Raw genomic sequence first — 22,643 nt, forward strand, 5'->3', positions numbered from 1 at the left:
AGACCAAAGCACAGATTTTCACTGGTCTAATGTCCATTCCTTGTGTTCTTTAGCCCAAACAAGTCTCTTCTGCTTGTTGCCTGTCCTTAGCAGTGGTTTCCTAGCAGATATTCTACCATGAATGCCTGATTCACACAGTCTCCTCTTAACAGTTGTTCTAGAGATGTGTCTGCTGCTAGAACTCTGTGTGGCATTGACCTGGTCTCGAATCTAAGCTGCTGTTAACCTGCGATTTCTGAGGTTGGTGACTCGGATGAACTTATCCTCCACAGCAGAGGTGACTCTTGGTTTTCCTTTTCCTGGGGCGGTCCACATGTGAGCCAGTTTCTTTGTAGCGCTTGATGGTTTTTGTGACTGCACTTGGGGACACTTTCAAAGTTTTCCCAATTTTTCGGACTGACTGACCTTCATTTCTTAAAGTAATGATGGCCACTCGTTTTTCTTTACTTAGCTGCTTTTTTCTTGCCATAATACAAATTCTAACAGTCTATTCAGTAGCTGTGTATCCACCTGACTTCTCCACAACGCAACTGATGGTCCCAACCCCATTTATAAGGCAAGGAATCCCACTTATTAAACCTGACAGGGCACACCTGTGAAGTGAAAACCATTTCAGGTGACTACCTCTTGAAGCTCATCAAGAGAATGCCAAGAGTGTGCAAAGCAGTAATCAAAGCAAAAGGTGGCTTCTTTGAAGAACCTAGAATATGACATATTTTCAGTTGTTTCACACTTTTTTGTTATGTATATAATTTCTTATGTGTTAATTTATAGTTTTGATGCCTTCAGCGTAAATCTACAATTTTCATAGTCATGAAAATAAAGAAAACTCTTTGGTGTTGAATCTATTTTTATTGTATAGAGAAACAAGTCAGACAAACATAGCCGCCATGACAATGTATGCGAAAGACATCTCCATTTCCAGAATCACATGAGACATATAATATAGTACACATACACAAATGGATTTAGAGAACAACATTTCTCCCTGAGCCACAACGATGTGGACCAAAGAAGACAATTACCACAAAACCAGGCTGAAGAAGTGATTCCACGTTGAGAAATACAAAAAGAGTAACTCGAAATACCTTGACTTCTGAAAGGAAAGGTAATAGGAACTATGGTCAAATTCCTAGATTATTCAATAATGGAAAGTTAAACAAAAGGCTACCAATATGTAGCTCACAGTGAAACAAACTAACTCGGTAAACTAGCACAGACAGGGGGACAGACAAGAACACAACACCACAAACAGAGGACAGGGAAGGGGGGGGGGGGGGTAGGAATAAAGGTAGCGACAAGAAAGCATATCAAGGAGGCCAGGTGCAATCACCTGTGCCCAACCAGGTTTGGAAACGAGAAGAGCTCCTAAATTGCTGCCAAGGTTCCCAGGTCAGTGTAAATGCTTGGATTTGGTTTAAGTCCTCGGCTTCCATCTCCTCCATCCTAAATAAGGCATCCAGGGCACGTATCCACGTAATTCTCTGCAAATTGTCCGAAGATCTCCACTGGCGTGGAATGATCTGTCTCATAGAAAGAACAAATGTTCTAAGTACTCCTTTTTTGACATGTTTGATCCTGCCCGGGAATATAGAGAGCAAAGCAATCAAGGGGGAGGGAGATATAGTAGACCGGTAAAGAGCATTATACAGAGCAAAAACTTCTCGCCACAATGGGGCAACCCCAGGGCAGTCCCACCAGATGTGGAGCATGGAGCCGACCTCTGTTTGACAGCGCCAACAGGTGTTGGGGACCGATGGATAAATATGGTGCAACTTAACCGGTGTCCTATACCAACGTGTAAGGATCTTATAATTCAACTCCTGTAAGCGACATGACGTGGATGATTTATGAGTAAAAAGGAGGGAACGATTCCATTGCTCAGAGGACAGGGAACACGTCAGTTCACTCTCCCAACCAGAGGCAAACCCAAAACTACCCATCTGATCAGCGAGTGATAAGTCCTCCACCCCGCCGGCACCCAGCAAGCCATATATCAAAGAAATACCATGATCCGGACCTGTGTTGGCAACACAGAGCTTTTCAAAATTTGTCAGAGGGGCAGACAGCTGCGATCCGGGAGTCAGGGAACCCAAGAAGCTACGGAGCTGAAGGTAGTGAAACCAGCGACCCGGGGAATTTAGAAATATGTACGATAGATCCCCGAGAGGTAAGAGACCCGTGCTATTAAAAATATTCCTAATTAGGATCCGGGGAGGGGGGACTGTACAGAGTAATGGTAATTTCCTGATCTGGGGGGGAAGGCCAGGATGAGCCACAATGTCTGTCAAAGGACCCGGAGCATATATTAACTTGGTTTTGGAGGCGAATCTTCCCCATAATTTAGTCAGGGTCTGGAGTAAAGGAGAGCGAAGAGTAGGTAAGAGGCTGTTTTGTGCTGCTGCAGGTAGCCAAAATATACCAGGTACCACATGGGGTTCAATGGTGTGTTCTATGTCTACCCAAAGTTTCAAAGAGCGTTTGTGTACAAGATCTAGAACACAATTTGAAATGGAAGCCCTAAAATATGCCTGGAAGTCAGGTAGGCCGGCTCCCCCCAAACTCTTCGCTCTGGACAAAACTCTGTAGCTCACCCTAGCCCTTGTGCCATTCCAGATAAACCTAGAGGCTAGTGACCGCAATTGGGCAAAAAATCTATTAGGTATATTACACGGGGCAGTCTGGAACAGGTATAGGAATTTGGGTAAAATGTCCATCTTTAGGGCATTAATCCTACCAAACCAAGAAATCTGCAGGGGGGACCACTTCTGGAGAGAGGCCTCTACCTTCCTCAATAGCGGTTTGTAGTTCAGTTGGAAGAGATGGTTGGGATTTGCAGGGAGGCTAAAGCCTAGATGGCGAATCGAATCAGAAGCCACTTTAAACGAGAACCCCTCCTTAATGTGGGAGATTTCCCTGTGTGATAATGAGATATTCAAAATTTCAGATTTCTGGATATTTACTTTGAAGTTACTAAGTCTACCAAATCTCTCAAATTCCCGGAGGACCAAAGGTAGGCCTATTCTGGGGTCTGACATGTAGAGAAGCAAGTCATCAGCAAAAAGGGACAATTTATGTTCCTTTGTTCCAATTCTCACCCCTTTTATAGACTGGTTATTGCGCAGAGCATTGGCCAAAGATTCCATGGTCAGGATATATAGGAAGGGGGATAAGGGACAACCCTGACGCGTTCCATTTTTAATAGCAAAAGGCGTAGATAAAAGGCCATTGGTCCTTACCTGGGCTGAGGGAGAAGAATATAGGGCCATAATACGTTTAATCATTTTAGAACCGAGACCAATACGCTCCAAGATTAGGGCTAGAAAGCCCCAGTTGACCCTGTCAAAGGCCTTCTCTGCGTCCACTGAAAGCAGACACAGAGGAGACCTAGTAGACCTAGCTCTAGCTATAATGCCCAAAGTCTTGAGGGTACTATCACGTGCTTCCCTGCCCGGGACGAAACCCACCTGTTCCTGATGTATACACTTCGGGATGAGGGGATGTAACCGCAAGGCTAGTAATTTAGCATACAATTTTAGGTCCACGTTCAAAAGAGAAATAGGCCTATAATTGGAGCAATAGGAGGGATCTTTATCAGGTTTGGGTATAACCGTTATATGGGCCTGTAGAGTTTGGGAAGGGAAAGGGATTCCAGCTGCAATGGAGTTAAAAGATTCAAGTAATAAAGGGGAAAGCTCCTCCATAAGAAGCTTATAGAAGCGTGGGGTTAGACCGTCCGGGCCAGGACTTTTCCCATTTTTGAGTTCCCTTATAACTCCCACTAGTTCCGGGGATGAGAAGTCATCCTCCAGCGCCAGAGAGTCATCTCTAGGGATCCGTTCAGGACCGAATTGGTCCAAAAAATCCTTAGTATCTCGTGTAAAAGAAACCGAAGTTGGGTCCCTCCCTGTCTTAAGGTCATAAAGCGAGCTATAGTAAGTGCGGAATTCTGATGAAATTTCAGAAGGAGCATATACAGATCCCTTATTGGATGTGGTAAGTGAGGAAATCTGGGTCTGGGGTAGCCTAGGATGCAGAGCCCTGTCAAGCCACTTCCCACTTTTATCACCATATTCAAAAAATCCAAATTTGACCTTATCACGTAGACATAGGGTTCTTTGATCTAGAATTTGAATTATTTGCTGTCGGAGAAGCGAGATATCAGCTTTCAGCTGATCGGAGGGAGTCAATTTGTTTGAGGCCTCTTTCCCGTCGAGTTCTAACAGTAGGGAGGAGAGTTTTGCGGACTTCTCTTTTTTGAGTCTAGCGCCATGGGATATGAAGATCCCCCTGAGCACACACTTTAGGGCTTCCCATTTAATCGGCGGGGGGGAGGGGTCTGATTGATGGTTATTCGTAAACTCAGAGATGGCCTTACGTATGTCGGCCATACACACCAGGTCATTAGGAAGATTATCATTTAGTCTCCACGTGAAAGGACGGGAAGGCGACTGTTGAAACCTGAGTAGACCATACACAGGTGCGTGGTCAGACCAAAGGAAACCATCCATTGAGCTAAGTGGATTCGCATCTAGTAAAGACTGCGAGACAAATAAATGGTCCAGTCTGGCATAACTATTGTGGGCTAAAGAGTGAAAACTGAAATCCCTGACTCCCGGATGCAGTACCCTCCAGAGATCTACAAGGCGGAGAGAGGACAGGTTTTCCTTCAAGGAACGCTGTGATGCCGGAGAGATAGCAGACCTACCAGTCGACGAGTCCAGAGCAGGGTCCATCACCATATTTAGATCACCGCCCAGAATGATAGAGGATCCTTCTGCAAAGCGAGCCAGTTTCCTGAGAATCTTGGAGCCATATAGAATCTGCCCCTGGTTGGGAAAATAGACATTAGCAACTGTGTATACACGTGGACCATCAGACAACTTGAGGAATATATAGCGCCCCCTGCTATCAATGTCTGAAGACAAAACCTTAGGACGGAAAGATTTGTGAAAGGCTATAGAAACACCTCCTGCTTTTTTGACCGGATTAGGACTATGGAACCAAGTCAAGTAGTACCCACGGTCGCACCTGGGAACCGAGGCAAGCTTAAAGTGGGTCTCCTGAAACATAATAAGCATGACCCGCTTCCGATGAAAGCGATACAAAATCTGGCTACGTTTTTCTGGTTTATTCAGGCCCCTGGCATTATACGTACAAAAAGAGAGAGGAGTCATCCCACCCACCTCTAGGGGAAACAAAAAGGGGGTTCAAGAGGGGAAAGATACACGGGGACTAGAACAAGGAAGGAGACAAGGACAAACAAATATCACGCGGTAGGAACAACAAAAGAAAAAGAAAAAAAAAAACCTCCTATGAGAGAGAGCCAAAAACTGTGGCTCCGAGGTAGACTAGTAAGTGACTGTAGTCACGTTCGACACCCGGTGTCGATATCCCTAACGGGAGGAGGAGAGGTCAAGGGTGAGGCAGCAGCCCTACTGACCCCCGGCATGTAAAGAGGAATTTCAAAGATATAAAACACATGAAAACGCATGAAATATTAAAGCATGAACATTATACTCTGAACGAGCGTATATAAAAATATGCGGAGTCCCGCGGCAGCCTATCTGGCTCAAACAGGCGGTCTAGGATGGCGTCTGGAGTGCCTCTGAGGTTTCGGTGGGTCTCTTGCCATTCTTCACGGTCACTGACGGGTGGTACCAGGATGGGTCTGGGCCAGTCAGGAAGCTCCACCGAGGGGAGATCAAGTGTAGCCAGGAATCTGGGGAGGTCATCAAGAGACTTGAAGGTAGCAGATTTCCCATTTCTCCTAGCCGAGAGCTGAAAGGGATACCCCCATCTATACAGGATCTCATTGTCCCTGAGTAAGTATAAGAGAGGCTTCAGGGCCTTCCTAAGTTGCAAGGTGCGGCGTGCTAGGTCCGGGAGGATCTGAATGGTGTTCGGGTCCGACTCAGGGCCAGCCGCAGCCCGGGCTGCTTTGAGGATGGACTCCTTCTCCTTGTAGAAGTGTATGCGACAAATGATGTCCCTGGGACGTTTCAGGTCAGTTGATTTTGGCCCAAGTGCTCGATGGATCCGATCTATCTCAATGATCGAGTCAGGATTCCCTTTTAGTAGTGAAGCAAAATGGCGTTGCGCCCAGGTATGCAAATCTTCCACAGATTCAGGAACCCCCCTGATCCGGAGGTTGTTCCTCCGATTGCGGTTTTCAATATCGTCTATGTGGGTTAAAATGTCCTGCATTTGAGCAGCGTGTTCATTAATGACTGCACGGTGGCAATCCAGAGTATTAAAGATCTGCTCCTGTTTGTTCTCCACATCTTCTACCCTCTGCCCCACATGCCTGATGTCTTGATGCAGGGCCGCTATATCTTGCTTGTGGGATGCCTCCCTCCTGCTGAGCAGAGCATCTACCTCAGCGGTAGTGGGAAGGGATTTCAGATGAAGCTTCCAGTCCCAATCATCCTCATGGGGGTGAGCTGTGGGCGACCTGCTTGATGCAGTTGACAGGGCAGGGGAGCTGTGGTGGGAAAGCTGGGGGTCTGGAAAGGCCTCAGATCCCCTGGAGGCCGGCGAGGAAGGGACGGACCCCAAGGTAGGACTCACCGCTGCTACAGCTGCTGCATATGAAACCGGAGGTCCTCCGGTGAGATGATCCCCCTGATTGCGGGAGTTGAGGGCCGCAGTTTTCCCTCTGGTCAGAGGAGTGGAAGCGCTCGATTCCCGCGCCTGCTCCGCCATCTTGGAGGTGGTGGCTCCGGAGCTCGGGCTTTCAGGCTGGCTGGACGGGTGAAAAAACTTTGTGATGTCCCCCGAGTCACTCGATGCGGGTGCAGGGGTGCTGGTCGTGCCCCTCTTGCGACCCATGAAAGATCCGCAGGCTTCTGGGTGCTATATGACGCTGGTAAATGCCGGCGGTGTTCGGGAGCTCAGACAGCGTGCTGCTCACTCCGCCATCGGCAAGCTCCGCCTCCTAAAGAAAACTCTTTGAATGAGAAGGTGTGTTCAAACTTTTGGTCTGTACTGTATACTGTGTATATATAATATATATATATATATATAATTTTTTTTTTTTGGGGGGGGGGGGGGGGATCAGGGTGGCAGTGGATCTTGGGTGAGTTCCCACACTTCCCCCCCCCCCCCCCCCCCCAGGACTTGACCCCTGGACATGAATAGGGGTATGCTGGTATAATAGTTATCCACATAGAGGTGGTAACCCTTATCCAGCAGTGGGTGCAGTAAGTCCCACACAATCTTCCCACTAACTCCTAAAATGGGCCTTTCTGGTGGTTCTATCTGGGAATCTTTCCCTTCTTAAATGCGGAACTTGTGGGTGTACCCAGAGCTACTCTCACAAAGTTTGTATAACTTTATGCCATACCTTGCCCGTTTGCTAGGCAGGTACTGTCAGAATCTATTCCTCCCTTTGAAGAATAATAGGGACTCATCTGCACAGACATTTTTGTCAGGGTTGTACACCTCAGCAAACTTGTTGTTAAAATGGTCAATAACAGGCCTAACCTTGAACAGACGGTCAAATGTTGGGTCATTATGGGGTGGGCCCTGTGCATTGTCATTGTAGTGTAGGAATTTCCTAATTGACTCAAATCGATTCCGGTTCATGGTGTTACTGTAAATTGGAGTCTGGTCAAAAATGTCTGAACTCCAATATTGCCTAACGTTTGTTTTTTTTACAACGCCCATATGCAGCACAAGTCCCCAAAACTTCATCATCTCTGCTCCACTTACTGGGGTCCAACCTAGGGGTCTAGCATATGCTGATGTAGGGTTCTGATCAATGAATTGCTGGGCATATAAATGCGGGAAGGGACAGGGACGGAGGGTGGTTTAGGGATCTGGAACAGCTGCAATGAAAAAAAAAAAAAAAAAAAAACTGTGCAGCAATTCCAGATGTTGTTCTTCTTTCAGCAGCAAAGGGTTAAAATAGCAGTGTTGGTGCACCAGAAGTCCCAGCAAGCCACAAGCAGCACAGAACCTCTCTGAATGCAGTCACCAGCTAGAATGGCTGCATGAAGGAAAGTTCAGCCCTTTCCTGTGCAGCTATAGAGCTCCCATTGGCTGGAGCGTTGTTCCAGCCAATCGCAGCGCTGGCAAGAGACCCCAAACACTGGTGTCCCCGCCTCACCTTGGAGGAGACTCAGCTCACCAAGCACCATGTACATTGTATAGCGGCTGTGCTTGGTATCGCAGCTCAGCCTCATTTACTTCTATGGGGCCGAGATGCACCTAGGCCTAGGAAAAACTGAGAGAAGGCTGTGGCGCTCATAGGAGCATTGGTGCCATCTCAAAATGCTGAATTGCAGGGGTCCGAGGTGTGGGACTCCCACCAATCAGATACTAGGTCATCAGTATTAAAATCTTGGAATACCCCTTTAACAGGACAAGAAAAGGTCCCAATAAAAAAAGTCTACAGGGGATCAAACAATCATGTTGCACAGATCATGATCTTTTCATCTGCAGGTAGACTAGCAGCTCTCAGGCACATGTTCACACTAATACGAGGGGCATTTACTAACAGTGGTATTTCATGTCATTGTGCTGTAGAGCAATGCGGCAAATTTATAAAAGCTAATCTGTCACCAGCAAACTCCCTATTAAGCATAGACACATAGCCATAGTTCACCCGATTAAAACACAGTTTTTTTTTGTTGATCCGAGGCTTCATTACAGAATTACGATACTTCTTCTTAATATGCAAATTAGGCCTTTGGTGCAATGAGGGCATCACCATGACTCTTGTCGTACCCACACTCCACTTCTTTCTGTGGTCAGCCTCTTCCTCCCTGCTTTGCCACCGCCTGGCCCTGTCAATGAAAGCAGACAAGGAAGAAAAAGCAGAGTTTGGGTGCCACAAGAGCCCTGGTGATGCCCTCATTGTACCAAATGCCTAATTTGCATATTAAGAAAAAGTAGCATAGCTCTGGAATGAAGCCAAAAAAACAACCGTTTTAATCAGGTGAACTATAGCTATGTGTCTATGCAAACTGTTTGCTAAGAAGGTCGTTCGTGACAGAGTCTCTTTAAGAAGAGGCACAGGAAAGGAAATCTATGCCTGCAGATGTAGACTTAGACCTCAACTGACACCACTTATAGTAAGCCTGCTGGACCACCAAATTCTGCTCATCAGTTTTTAGTGGAGATGGAAGCACAAGTGGAGATGGAAGCACAAAAGATGAAAAGGTCACAAATTTTAGTGTAACTGGAGTGTGAGCCAACATCTGCCACTTTTAATGGCAGAAATCTAGCATAAACTTTCCTTATCTATATAGCGCCAACATATTCCGTAACGCTTCACAGACGTTAGCATCCTACTGTCCCAATGTGGCTCACAATCTAAGGTCCCTATCAGTATGTCTTTGGAGTGTGGGAGGAAACCAGAGGAAACCCACACAGACACGGGGAGAACATACAAACTCCATGCAGATGTTCTCCTTGGTCGGATTCAAGCCTAGGACCTCAACGCTGTGCCACTGAGTCACTGCACTTTGTAAATTCATCACTTTAAAGTCTTTACCAAATTATCTGAACAAATGGCTAAATCATAGCCTGAAGTGGCATTTTTATTTTTGCCTAGATATCTTTCTTGGTCTATTATTAGTGGTCTTGCCCCCCCCTTGGCCTTCAGTTCTGTGACAGAGGGAGCACAATGAGAGCAGCAGTGCTGAAATTGTCTTTTCTCAATCCTCCTGAGCTGTTCTTCACGTGATGCTGTGGACATTCCACAGCTGTCACACATGCTTCCTTTCTGCCTTCTCATGAAAAAGGAAGTCCTGCTACTTCCAAAGGTCTCTGGTGGTATCCAGCAATTTCCAACATGTCAGCACTATGGCAGAAACTAGTGGGTGAAAAGCAGTAGAAATGTCATATGCCTTTATATACTGTTGTTATATGTAATAACAGTATGTCAAGCATGTAAAAAAAAAAAAGTTTAGAAACCCTAGATGTGTCAAATGGCATCACTTTAAAAAATATATATTTTGGTGCAGACACGTAGGCAGGCAAAATCTGGACCATAGTTTCTTTGCCAGTCAGTGCAGGAATCCATTGTCATGGCCACCATATGACAAAGTACCGTCCAGTCACCTAATGACTTGGATGGTACTTTATCTTGTCATGTGGTGGTCATTTTAAAGTGTTGTGTTCTCTATTTAAAAAAAGAACTAAGAATTTACAAATTAATTTGTAGGAGAATAGAAAACAACTACAGTTGTCTCATCATCACTACGGAAATAAACATCAGGACCAGACTATGGTTTGCTGTATCAATATGAAGAATATGAATTATACATCAGATCTTCCAGTAAGTGTTCATTGTTTCCTCATCTTGACTTTTGCACTTTCCATTATCATTACAGGAAATAAATCATTTTGCTGAACTGAAGGGAAATAAATATCAGTTACTGAAACCTAATGAAATCTTCAAGGTTCTTGTTATTCTTTAAGACTTGACACCCACTGCTATATGATTCCTCTGTGTTGGTCTCCAGACCTCTGTAAAGTGATTATCCCCTTAGAGGGTTGAATGTGAATATTTAGTACAAGAAAATGAGTCTGCAAAATTTATTCAGAGATCTTCCGGTGCTCAAAGGTGCAGACTTCAACAGAATTACCTGAACACAAATATAAACTTGTATCATAACCACCAATACCAGGCAACGGAGCGGGGGTAGCACCTAATGTCTTGAGGATTTTATAAGAATGAAATATTTCACCCAAACACTCCCTATACTCATTAATAGAAGTGTGTTTTTCAACAAAGCCCAAGTCCGGCTGTAAATGCAAGTCAAAGACTGGGTCAATGGGTAGTCCATGTGTCCATAACGTGATAAACCGAAAATGGGACATCCTACCTGACTAAGGCTGCCTTGACACGTGAGAAGATTTGCTAATCCTATAGACGGCATACACTTAAAGGGAACCTGTCATGTGGATATTTGATTATAATCTAACTAATTATATACAATCATTAACTACTAAAAAGTGCCTTAGGCTACTTTCACACTAGCGTTCGTCGGTCCGCTCGTGAGCTCCGTTTGAAGGAGCTCACGAGCGGACCCGAACGCAGCCGTCCAGCCCTGATGCAGTCTGAATGGAGCGGATCCGTTCAGACTGCATCAGTCTGGCGGCGTTCAGCCTCCACTCCGCTCGCCTCCGCACGGACAGGCGGACAGCTGAACGCTGCTTGCAGCGTTCGGGTGTCCGCCTGGCCGTGCGGAGGCGTGCGGATCCGCCCAGACTTACAATGTAAGTCAATGGGGACGGATCCGTTTGAAGATGCCACAATATGGCTCAATCTTCAGGCGGATCCGTCCCCCATTGACTTTACATTGAAAGTCTGGACGGATCCGTACGAGGCTATTTTCACATTTAGCTGTTATATGCTAAAAATAATGCAGACGGATCCGTTCTGAACGGAGCCTCCGTCTGCATTATTATGATCGGATCCGTTCAGAACGGATCCGATCGAACGCTAGTGTGAAAGTAGCCTTAGATGTATTCACTTACTGGTGTGACAGATGGTTACCTCATAATATACACACAAAGATGCCACATGCCGGATGCTAATGAGCTGATTTGAGTCCAGCGTTTATTTAATTCAGAGCTATAGCCACTCCCCTGCCCACCTGCTGCTGATTCATATGGAAAAAAAACTGTCAACCAGCAGCAGGTAGGCAGGGAGAGCCAGGAGCTCATGAATATTCAGGACTCATCATTATCAGCTGGAGCTTTTCAATACAAGATGTTGGCAGATTGACTGGGTCAATAAAAGAAAGTGACCCAGCATTTTGCTAAGAGAATAAGTCACTTATTTATGTTGCCCTTAGTTAGGACACCATAAAACTGGTGACAGGTTCCCTTTAAAGACATTCTGTCAAGACCTGCACAACATTCATCAGAGGCTCAGGCTGGGTGATAAATGTAGTGCAATATAAGGAAATCTCAACCATAGCCTCTTGCACACGACCGTATGGCTTTTTCAGTATTTTGCAGTCTGAAAAAAAAAAAAAGGATCTGCAAAAAATACGGGTGACGTCCGTGTGCATTCCATTTTTTTGTGGAACGGAACAGTACTATCCTTGTCCGTTATGCGGACAATAACAGGACATGTTCTATCTTTGAACGGAACAGAAAAATGGAAATACGAAAATGGAAGGCATATGGAGTACCTTTTAAAATGCCCCCCAAAAAAAAACAAAAAAAAAAAACTGATGTCAAACTTGAAGTGGTTCTCCCACTATAAGAACTTATCCTCCATGCACAAGACAGGGGAGGAAAAGAATCAGATTGGTGGGGATCTGACTGCTGGGCACCCCACTAATAACAAGAATGAGGTGCTGGAGTTCCCAGAGTGAATGGAGCAATGGGTTGACATGTGCACTGGCATTAGTCTTTCCATACAATGGCACATCTAGGGTACCTTCACACATTGTGAATTATATATAGAGAGACTGGGCACACCTCCAGATATTGGGCCACTGACTTTAAGGATTTGCAAATTAATGATGAAAGTCAGTGGCCCAATATCTGGAGGTGTGCCCAGTCTCTTTATATATCTCTTTTTATACCATTTTGAGTAGTGGGGTGATACTACTCGACTGTGGGCACCCCGTGTGGTGGTCACTCAAACTTGTGCGTCTAACTACCTTTTGATTACATTGTGAATTATGCACTTTTTCCACACAGATATTTGTACCAACAAAGCGTTTGAGATTTGACAATTCTCATGAACACTGATTTAGTTATTCCTTGTGGACATTGAAAGATATAAATCTGCATGACAGCGGTTTTCTATGTAGTTTAGGTGAGGATTTCTTGTGTATTTCGTGCATAGCCTTAAAAACTAAAAGGTTGACAGGCTTTAGTCAAATGTATTATGCAAATTTGATGCAACTTAACTTGGGCCAAACCTGAAAGACAGCTCGCATTGAAATCAAAGTCCATGCTTTATAAATGTGTCCAAACTATAGCTAGAACTTTGACATTAACAGCAGGGGAAGTTTTGCTCAGCGGTTGCTTGGTTTCACCAAGTACTGCTAATCCTATTCCAGTATGCATTCTATGATTGAAACTATTTGCAGCAAATATCTGTAAAGAATAAATCAAGGCAACTGGACGTACTGTAGATTTCTTGAAACGTTTCACTCGTTCTTCCAACGAGCTCTCTCAATTCTGAGTGACTGTACAAGAATTCTGGGAATAAATATGTAACTGAATCCACATCTGGTAATTATACCCAGCATTGGGTCAAAGGTGTTGATTCCATTATCCTAATTGGAGTCAGTAGGTGATAGACTTCCCAGAAAAAGGTGTCAAGACAGCATTGTATGTGGCAGACAATAGATGTCTAACCCACCCACCTCTATTCAAGCTTGGCTTCTCCATTTTTACGTAGATTGTCTCCTTCACGCCTCGTTTGTACCAATCGGCCTTATCCAAAACACGTATGCTGGGTATAATTACCAGATGTGGATTCAGTTACATATTTCCCAGAATTTTTGTACACTCACTCAGAATTGAGAAAGCTCGTTGGAAGAACGAGTGAAACGGTCAAGAAATCTACAATACGTCCAGTTGCCCTGATTTATTCTTTACAGATATATACCATGACCTGGATAAATGAGAACCTTCACAGACTATTTGCAGCAAAGACTTGAAACTGTCCATCATACATATGCCTTAAATGTATTTCCTGTTTACATTCCTTCTTGCTAAAAGACCAATCATGTGAGCCCACTAATATGGAGAGTATAATGTGAAGCCCCCAGGTAATAAATTAGAGTTATGCTTTGACCTTATCTAGAGGTGTCTGTCATTTCTCTTGCCGTGCATTCACGTACCCATATCTAATTTGGAGCAGTGTATCAACCTACCTGACCATTGATCAGACACAGATTATAATGGAACTGAATAGTGTTTAAGGTGTGTTAGAGTTGAGAACCTCCCCACGGTACCAGAAAGCGGCTGGGCCATGACTGCTGCAGCCAATTCCAGGCCTCAGTTGTCACAGCAATAATGTACTAATCAATGTGCTCCAAGGCCTGTGAAACAGAACCCAGCCACTTCATGTCCAGCAGGGAATGACAGGACAGTGGGCCGGTAAGGTCTTTTTCCCCCAGCAGGGGCACAGCCCTGGACAACCGATTTAAAGGTAACCTGACAACTTTATGCTGACCATACTTAGAGCAGTATAAAGTACTGACAGAAATGCAGATGTCAGCGGTGTGTCACTGATCAGCTAAGACTAAGTGGTTGCCGAGAACCAGGATCATAATCATTACAGCCCAGGCCTTAGTCAAATCTACCCGAGAATAGTCAGTTATTCATAATCTCTTGCTCTCACCCATCTGCTGATGATTGGCAGTTCTCTGAGAGTTAGAAAACTAGGTAAAAGCCTGTCAGTCATCAGCAGGTGGCAAGAATTCATGACTCTTCCTCAGGTGGCCGGGACTTTTGCTTTAGGCCTATTCTGCAATGTTGGTTCTCGGCATTCACTTACTTTTAACTTATAAATGACAGCCCGCTGAAATCAACTCCCCTGTCTATACTTTATACTGCCGTTAGTATGGGCAGCATAAAGGTGATGACAGGTTCCCTTTAAGGGGAGAACACCTCTTACACAAATATTCCAACTCTGCAAAGGATGGCTTTCAGAAAACCTACTTCTGTATGAAAGCAGAGAGATACTACGAGGGCTTTTAGCAGATGGCACACGTTCAATAGTGGTCAGCCCAATGACAACTTGCTTAGCTGGCAGCTTTCTTCTGACTTCCTCCCAGTTCCCTCACACTTAATTTGGCCAAAAGCCTGTGTTCTGGTGGTGACCTTTCTCCACAGAAGTGCCTTAAAGCAGCTCTCACTAAACCTGCCATTCTGTGCGCTTGGCTGACAGATTAAAGTGTATGGGGGGGCGCCTTACGTGTATCGAGGGTTAGCCATCACTGATGGCTGTGCAAGGGGCAGGCTCCTGCGCCAACATGCTACATACAGACTGTGCAGATGCAATTTACAGCATACATTCACAACTTTGTTAAGGGAACAAGCACATTGTGCAATTTATTACTCATGGTAAACAAAGTTGGATTAAACAATTTTACTTTACAATATAAAAACATTAGTCAAAATAAAAACAGTACTAAAACAAAGCAGCATCCTGGCGATGTTTCCCAGCATCTAGTTGTGATCCTGCAGCATTGCCACAAATGGTAAAACTCAAAGTAAGAGATCAGAACATGTGCCTAGTGTCTTAAAATAAAAAGTCTTTGTAAAACTAAACTAGAGGATAGCTGGCAGCTGTAGCAACTCCGCAGTGATTCTTTCTGTCTTTGGCAATGTAAATGTAACCCTTGTCGCCCCATTTCTCACTCCAGCTAAGGAAAGAAAAAAGGAAAGAGTTACAGCATGCCCAAAAAACACATTTTATATCTGAGCAGAATCAGAAACACGTACTAGCTCAGTGTTTCCCAACCAGTGTGCCTCCAGCTGTTGCAAAACTACAACTCCCAGCATGCCTGGACAGCCTTTGGATGTGCGGGCATGCTGGGAGTTGTAGTTTTGCAACAGCTGGAGGCACACTAGTTGGGAAACACTACTAGCTGATGTTAAAGTGACCATCCAAGATTTAAACATATCCCTAAAGGATCCAAGACTGAGGGGTCCTACACCCGCAGTGAGTCATTTGCTGCCACTATTCTCTATGGGACTTCTGGAGACAGTACATCGTTCTGCTGTCAGTCCAGTGATTGGTGGATGCTTGTTGCCATATTCCCATCCTGTGAACAGGGAAGTCTAGAGCTTGCAGCAACCCTTTAGGGAAAGGATCATGGCTTTAGGTTTGTGTCCTACCTGTTTTTAATTATCCAGTACTTCTTGCCATCAACATCCTCTCCTTCAAAGCCATAGCCAACCACAAGGACACCATGATCCAGATCTGTGCTGCTGCATTCAGGATCATAGTAGATACCTGCAAGAAACATTGTCATTACATGTGGTGAAACCATTAACAAGTCAGTCCCAGGGCTAGATTTACACAGGCAGAAAAATGGCAGACTCCGTGGCAAGTCAGCCCGCTTTACTCAGGTGAGAGCCAACACTGAAAATTGGTGCATTGCTCCTTGGCATAGTGTTCCAGAAGTCTGCCATGCTATGGGCAAGTAAATAATGGTAGAACCATCAGAACACTCACCGCTCTGATAGAATTGAAATGATTGATGTCCAGCATCAATTGCCACAGACACCGGACCAACTGAAGCCACAGCCTTCATCAACTCCTTCTCGCTTCCAGATGTTACATCCATGAAACCAGTGTCATTTGCAGCATTGTTATTAGGATTGTACTGACAGTCTTGGTCATCCTGTAATGAAAGGTAAGCCATCAGCTACTGCTTACAACACTGGGGAACAAAAAAAAAAAAAAAAAAAAAAAAAAAAAAAACGCAAGGGTGAGACTAGTCTTACCTTGGCAATGTATGGGTAAGACTCTTCAGAGTCAATGCCCTTATTGTCCAAAACATATTGGAAAGCTTGATCCATGAGACCCCCATTGCAGCCTTCATTGCCTTCTGGCCTAGAGCAGTCAACAAGGTTTTGCTCACTTAGTGAAACCAGTTTCCCAGACTTTCTGAAGTTTTGTCCTTCCAGAGCTCCAGTGGCACTGAAGGACCAGCAGGAACCACACTGACCCTAAGAGGAAAAACCAAAGTGTGAATGAAGAGGTCATAAGATGCAAGTTCAGTTACTAAGTATGCAGATTTCATTAACTTAAAAGTAACTGACCAACGATTCAAGACCGCTTGCAGACTTATGAAACTATGTAGACAGTTCAGACCATTTAAGCAGGACACCCAAGTTCAGGCCCATGTGTTCCCAGTTATCTACCATGAAATACATACCTGATCCTTAACTGGCGTTACATATCCTTCTTTGCGCCAGTCAACACTCTTGGCGGGTTGATAGTTGATTGGAGACATAAAGGTGGATCCTCTCTTCCTGTCTGGCTTGTGTTTGTAGCCATTGTGTATCTGTCTAAATTCTTCTGTCGTCTAGAACAGGAGTCACAAATCTCATTACATGCCCAATATTATGAGTGGCCACACAGGTTGTGGCACATGCCCCGAACAGAAGCAATGTACTACCCAACGCCACACTTCCTGACTTATGCCATGTCAAAAGACACTTGTGTATACAGAAAAAACAAAACTGATGTGCTCACCATGTCCCCAAAATGATTCATGCCAAGCCTGTAAGTGTGTTTGCCCATGGCATATTCCATGTTGTGCACTTCAATAGTCTTCAGATTCTTCTCCCATATCATTCGCCTCCAGCCAGCTTCCCTCTGTAGAGGAAATGAGATCATTACCAATACATTTATGCAAGTGAACACTACTTGGACAACCCCTTGAACACCTGCCTGCATGATGAGCCCCTAAGAGCTGCCTGAGGTAAATCACTATCAGTGGGGGTCTGATATCCAGGACCCCCACCAATCAGCTGTAAGGAAAGGCACACATGGTGTGCGCCTTTCCTCCATACAGCTGATTAGTGGGGGTTTGAGACCCAGGATCCCTACTAATCTGATATTGATGACCTAGCCATAGGATAGGTCATCAATATGAAAAGCCTGGCGAACTGCCTAATAAAAGAGCCACAGAACTGCAACTGAATCTGTATGCTGAACTACATTGTTACCGGTTACCAACTCCTCAGTTCTCCCAGTATAGTTTATTATACCATCATTGGGTGAAATTCTTTAAACCAACAAAAATCCTTGTTTCTGGGCAGAACTGCTGCCCAGAACCAATTAATCTGTATTGGGATGAGTGACAATCACCACTCATAGTGGAGGCAGTTGCAGCTCTCATCTCCTTAGGCAAGCAGGAAGGAAGAGCTCAATCACTGCTGCTCAGTCTGCATATGTAAGTGCACCGTAACTATAGAGCAGGACTATCCTACTGAGATAGTCCCACCGATTTATACACATCTGAAGCAGACATGTTTGTTACCAAACCTAACCACTTGCACCCCCTTGAAATAACCCTGGGGCATCCATTTGTATGACCATGTTCTGCCATTTTTACGCTTCTTCATACCCATCTGGACTTGGAAGCAACTGCTATGAATTTAACATTTCTGGAAGGAAAGGCAGAGTCATAAGAATAGATGCTCCAGTCATTTCAAGGGAGTGCAAGTGGCGACAGGTCCTCTTTAAAGGGAACCTGTCACCGGGATTTTGTGTATAAAGATGAGGACATGGGTTGATAGATGGCCACTAGCACCTCTGTAATACCCAGTCCCCATAGCTCTGTGCTTTTATTGTGTAAAAAATAAACCTGATTTGATACATATGCAAATTAACCTGAGATGTGTCCTGTCCCTGACTCGTCTCTCATACAGGACACATCTCAGGTTAATTTGCATATGTATCAAATCAGGGTTTTTCCACAATAAAAGCACACAGAGCTATGGGGATTGGCTATTGCGAATGTGCTAGTGGCCATCTAGCAACCCATGTCCTCAGCTCTATACCCAAAATCCAGGTGACAGGTTCCCTTTAAAACTAATCACTTCTGCTCAGGAAAACCAAGTAATCACATTCAGTATACAACACTTCCAACCAGTTGTGCAATTACCAAGCTTCTTACCGGTTGATAGGATTTTGAGTAGAAACTCAAGAAGTTCTGCCAGTGCTGGTCCAATGCCGGGTCTGTTGTAGGAGCAGCGAGAACAGTAGCTAAACAAAGCCCAATGGCAAGTATGTAGAGAGTCATGGTTGCTGTAAGAGAAAGAAAGGGTTAAGATATATTACATGCAGTCAAGGAAACAGCAAACGTAAATAGCTGGCCTGATGATTAATGTGTGGGGTATTTTATTTAAACCCTAGAAGTGGACATTGGTAGGTCTCTGATGGCTAAACCCTTTTAGATGCCTACATCGCACACTACCCATAGTGCCAGAGCCAGCAACCTCTGGCACACCAGCTGCTGTGGAATGACAACCACATGCACACTTTCTTAGCTGTTCTTGTATCTCCCATAGTAGTGAATGGAGCATTCTGGGAGTTGTAGTTCCAGAACAGCTGGCACAACTGTGGGGTTGTAGTCAATAGCCCATTCATTTGCCTATACCAATAAACATCTCCAGGCTTACTTGACTATACAGGCACAAGTCATGTTATCGGCCAGTGAAGAGGAGCAGGCACTGCCTACACCACCTTCAGGGATAATGGAACTCAGCCGAGCGCTGTCATTTCCCCTTTGTTTGCATCAAATCGATTTTCTTGCAATAACATTTAAACAATGTTGCAAGTCTGGTTTGTACACTGCACTCACCGGTTCCTAAAAGGGCTGTGGTGCCGGTGGGGCGTGGCAAGGCCAGGAGCCACACATCTACAGCAGCTGAGAGCTGCAATAGATGCACCCTCCAGCTGGCAGTGCACCCAGTTAGTGATGAGGCATCACCATAAATTAGGTGCATCCTCAAGCAGCACAGGGAATATCATGGCTGGTTTAAAAATACACTAGTCTATAATATATCTCCCCATAAAAGCTCCTAGTGACCATGAGCGGTAAATGGACCACACATGGAGGTAAAAGACAGAAGATAGCGGCATGTTCTGAATGGACATCTGGACAGAAGCCTCACTGGTGAATTACAGGGGTTGTGCAGTGGGTTAATGTTGATCCTTTATCAATACCAGAAGGGTCAACACTCTGCACCCCCGCCGATCAACAGTTTGAAGGGGTCATGGTGCAACCAGAGCATGCTCTTTACCTAAAGGGGTCTCTTAGCATAACCACAACTGCTCATCCCATTCAAGCAAACAAGAAAAGCTAATTACACCACCGCTGATCGGCAGGGGCGCCAGGAGTCAAACCTTCTCAGATCTGATATTGATGACCTGTCCCGAGGACGGGCCACAAATATTATACTAGTGCACAACCCCCTTTATACCAGATGGTCCCCCATATTCCTTCTATACTTTTTTTCCCCCTCAAACATTAGAAGCTTATGCTTTGGATTTATGGGATGGGACATATCTACCATTCACTCTTCCCCCCCCCCCCATCCCCATAGGGTACACCCCCTATAGCAGTGATGGCCAACATTGGCACTCCAGCTGTGGTGAAACTACGACTCCTAACATGCTCCATTTATTTCTATAGAGTTCTGGGAGCAGCCAAGCAAGGAGGGGCATCTTGGGAGTTGTAGTTTTACCACAGCTGGAGTGCCAAGGTTAGCCATCATGGCCTATAGGCTCCAAGTGTTACCTAACAAGGGGACACCCCCTATAGGCTCCAAGTGTTACCTAACAAGGGGACACCCCCTATAGGCTCCAAGTGTTACCTAACAAGGGGACACCCCCTATAGGCTCCAAGTGTTACCTAACAAGGGGACACCCCCTATAGGCTCCAAGTGTTACCTAACAAGGGGACACCCCCTATAGGCTCCAAGTGTTACCTAACACCACCCCAGACTCCTAGCAGAACTGGTCAAAGCAAGGGTCAAGAGGCCATTCCCTGCCCCCACCTTGTTTACACAATGCCTGCGGACGGGAAGTGTTAGGTCACGTGATGTACGAGCCCAGGAGGACGCAGCCGGGAAGCACGATAACCAGGGATAGGACGGAGGACAAGAGCTGACTCATCAGCCGGAGCAGGGAGGGGACGGGCAGATCCTCAGTGCAAAGGAGACCAGTGATGGGTTTGGCCGGGCGGAGCATACCACTGCTATAGGGGGTAACTTTCTGTTCGCCTAACACTATAGAAGTACAAAAGGCAGGAAAACCGGATCAACACCGCACAGGGATAACCCGGGCCCCGTATACACACAGCCCACCCCGAACAAAACACGTTCCAGGCATTCCACTGCCTCGCCCCTCCTCCCACCAGCACAGCTGCTGGCACGGCACGGCACGGCACGGCACTACACCACCTACCTTGCTGCAGGATCACTTGCTGGGAACTACAGGCATTGCTCAGCCCCGTGTTCTTATATAACCCGGTTAAAGCCCCGCCCACAACAAGACTCGCGCGCTAGGATTGGGCAATTCTTTGCCCGTGGGGCTCATGTGACTGGCGAGCGCGTGACTTGCCGTGTTGTTGTGGGGAGGGGGCAGGGCGTGCGTTATGTGTGCGTCTGCATTCACTCTGTCACCTGCAAGCTGTATCAAGTGAGATTGAACTGCTGAAAAAAGTTCAAGCGTAATAGTTATGAAAGAGGTTAATTTGGTGTATTTTTTAAGGCAGGAATTTGCCATTAGAAATATATATATATATTATATCTACAGCCCCCCGTCTGAATAGAGGCCATTGATTTGATGCAGGGGTCAGATGCGGTTTATTGCTGTGGAGAGGATAAGAGGGGGTTCAGGATGGAGAACACCCGCACACATTGCTTTCACACGCCCTAAATGGAGGTCTGTGGGAGAAAAGTGCCGGGCAATGAGGGAAAAAAACCCTTGTACCTCAAGGCTGAGAAAAAATCTGTCCTGCATCTAATATTTCCCATAGACTTCCATGCAACATTTAGAACTGGCATATTTGCTCCCCAAAAAACACAAAAAAAATCCACAAAACACCCCAAAAAGGTACTGTATATGTGACCGCAGCCCATGTGCATTCTGCAGATGTCGCATAATAGAACAGTCCTATCTCTGTCCGTACTGCGAACAATAATACGGACATAGAGTGCACACGGCGTATATTACGTTTTAATGCGGACCCATTGAAGTGAATGGATCTGCTTACGGGCCACAAAAAAACCCAGCATGGAAACGAAAAAAAAATAATAATTACGTACGTGCGCATAAGCCCTAGGAAGCAGCTCTATTTTTTTTTCCAGTAAAATGACGGACACCGTGATGGAAATTTTGCAGACCGCACATTAGCATCAATGTGGCCTCTCGTGACAGAGCCGCACTCCCATTAGTTTCGTTTTTCAGTTCCTAGGACATAAAAATAGAAATCCGAGTGCAGATGTGAAAGCAGCCTTATAACAAGCCAGTGATGTGCTGGACAAGCTCCACAGGCTTCTATGTGAGTCCGCCATTTTTATGCTTCTATGTATGACAAGATGGAGTTTTCTGCGACTGTCGCATCGCAGCATGTCGCAGTGCTACACCGTAGACTATCATTATAAACATTGTCGTGCGACACATATTGCAGTGTAGTTGTGCCCTTTCTCGTTGTGTAGCCCTAGCCTAATGGGCTAATGGGCACCGTCTGCTCGTCTACCGCCGAGTGATTCAATAAAGTGATGTATACGTACGTTGGCTGCGTGTGAATGGAATCAGCACATACAAGAAATGCCTTCTGTTATCAAGACAATGAAGCTGTATGGGGATGAATGATCGTAGGAGCAGTAGTCGTTCATCCACATACAGAGGGAATGATTGCTACATATAAATAACACTGAACAAGCTGACAATGGTCAAGAATGCTCCATTAGTCTTTCTGCCAGAAGCCACCACGTGGTCGTACCGGCAGAGGGAAGCAGGACGTGGTGAGCGAGATGACGTCAGCGCAGGTCCTGCAAGAAGAAGAAGAAAGAAGACGATAATGGCTGATTACAGTGAGTCATTTTTTTAAATTATTTTTTAACCCTCAATGGATATTTTACTTAGCATTCTGTATTAAAGAATGCTATTATTTTCCATTATAGCC

General features: G+C 45.3%; 1 protein-coding gene across 1 annotated transcript; it reads right to left on the reverse strand.

Moving 5' to 3' along the window:
- Positions 1 to 15,009: 15,009 nt before the first annotated feature.
- Positions 15,010 to 21,059, reverse strand: CTSL (cathepsin L). The gene is made up of 8 exons (XM_044273552.1): positions 20,918 to 21,059; positions 18,624 to 18,754; positions 17,195 to 17,317; positions 16,875 to 17,024; positions 16,441 to 16,665; positions 16,169 to 16,337; positions 15,829 to 15,946; positions 15,010 to 15,353 (listed from the first exon to the last, which is right to left on the reverse strand). The coding sequence occupies exons 2-8, from the start codon at positions 18,747 to 18,749 to the stop codon at positions 15,254 to 15,256; spliced, it is 1,011 nt and encodes a 336-aa protein (XP_044129487.1). The 5' UTR covers positions 18,750 to 18,754; positions 20,918 to 21,059; the 3' UTR covers positions 15,010 to 15,253.
- Positions 21,060 to 22,643: the final 1,584 nt, after the last annotated feature.

This window comes from Bufo gargarizans, chromosome 1 (genome assembly GCF_014858855.1).
Source record: "Bufo gargarizans isolate SCDJY-AF-19 chromosome 1, ASM1485885v1, whole genome shotgun sequence".
NCBI lineage: Eukaryota > Metazoa > Chordata > Amphibia > Anura > Bufonidae > Bufo > Bufo gargarizans.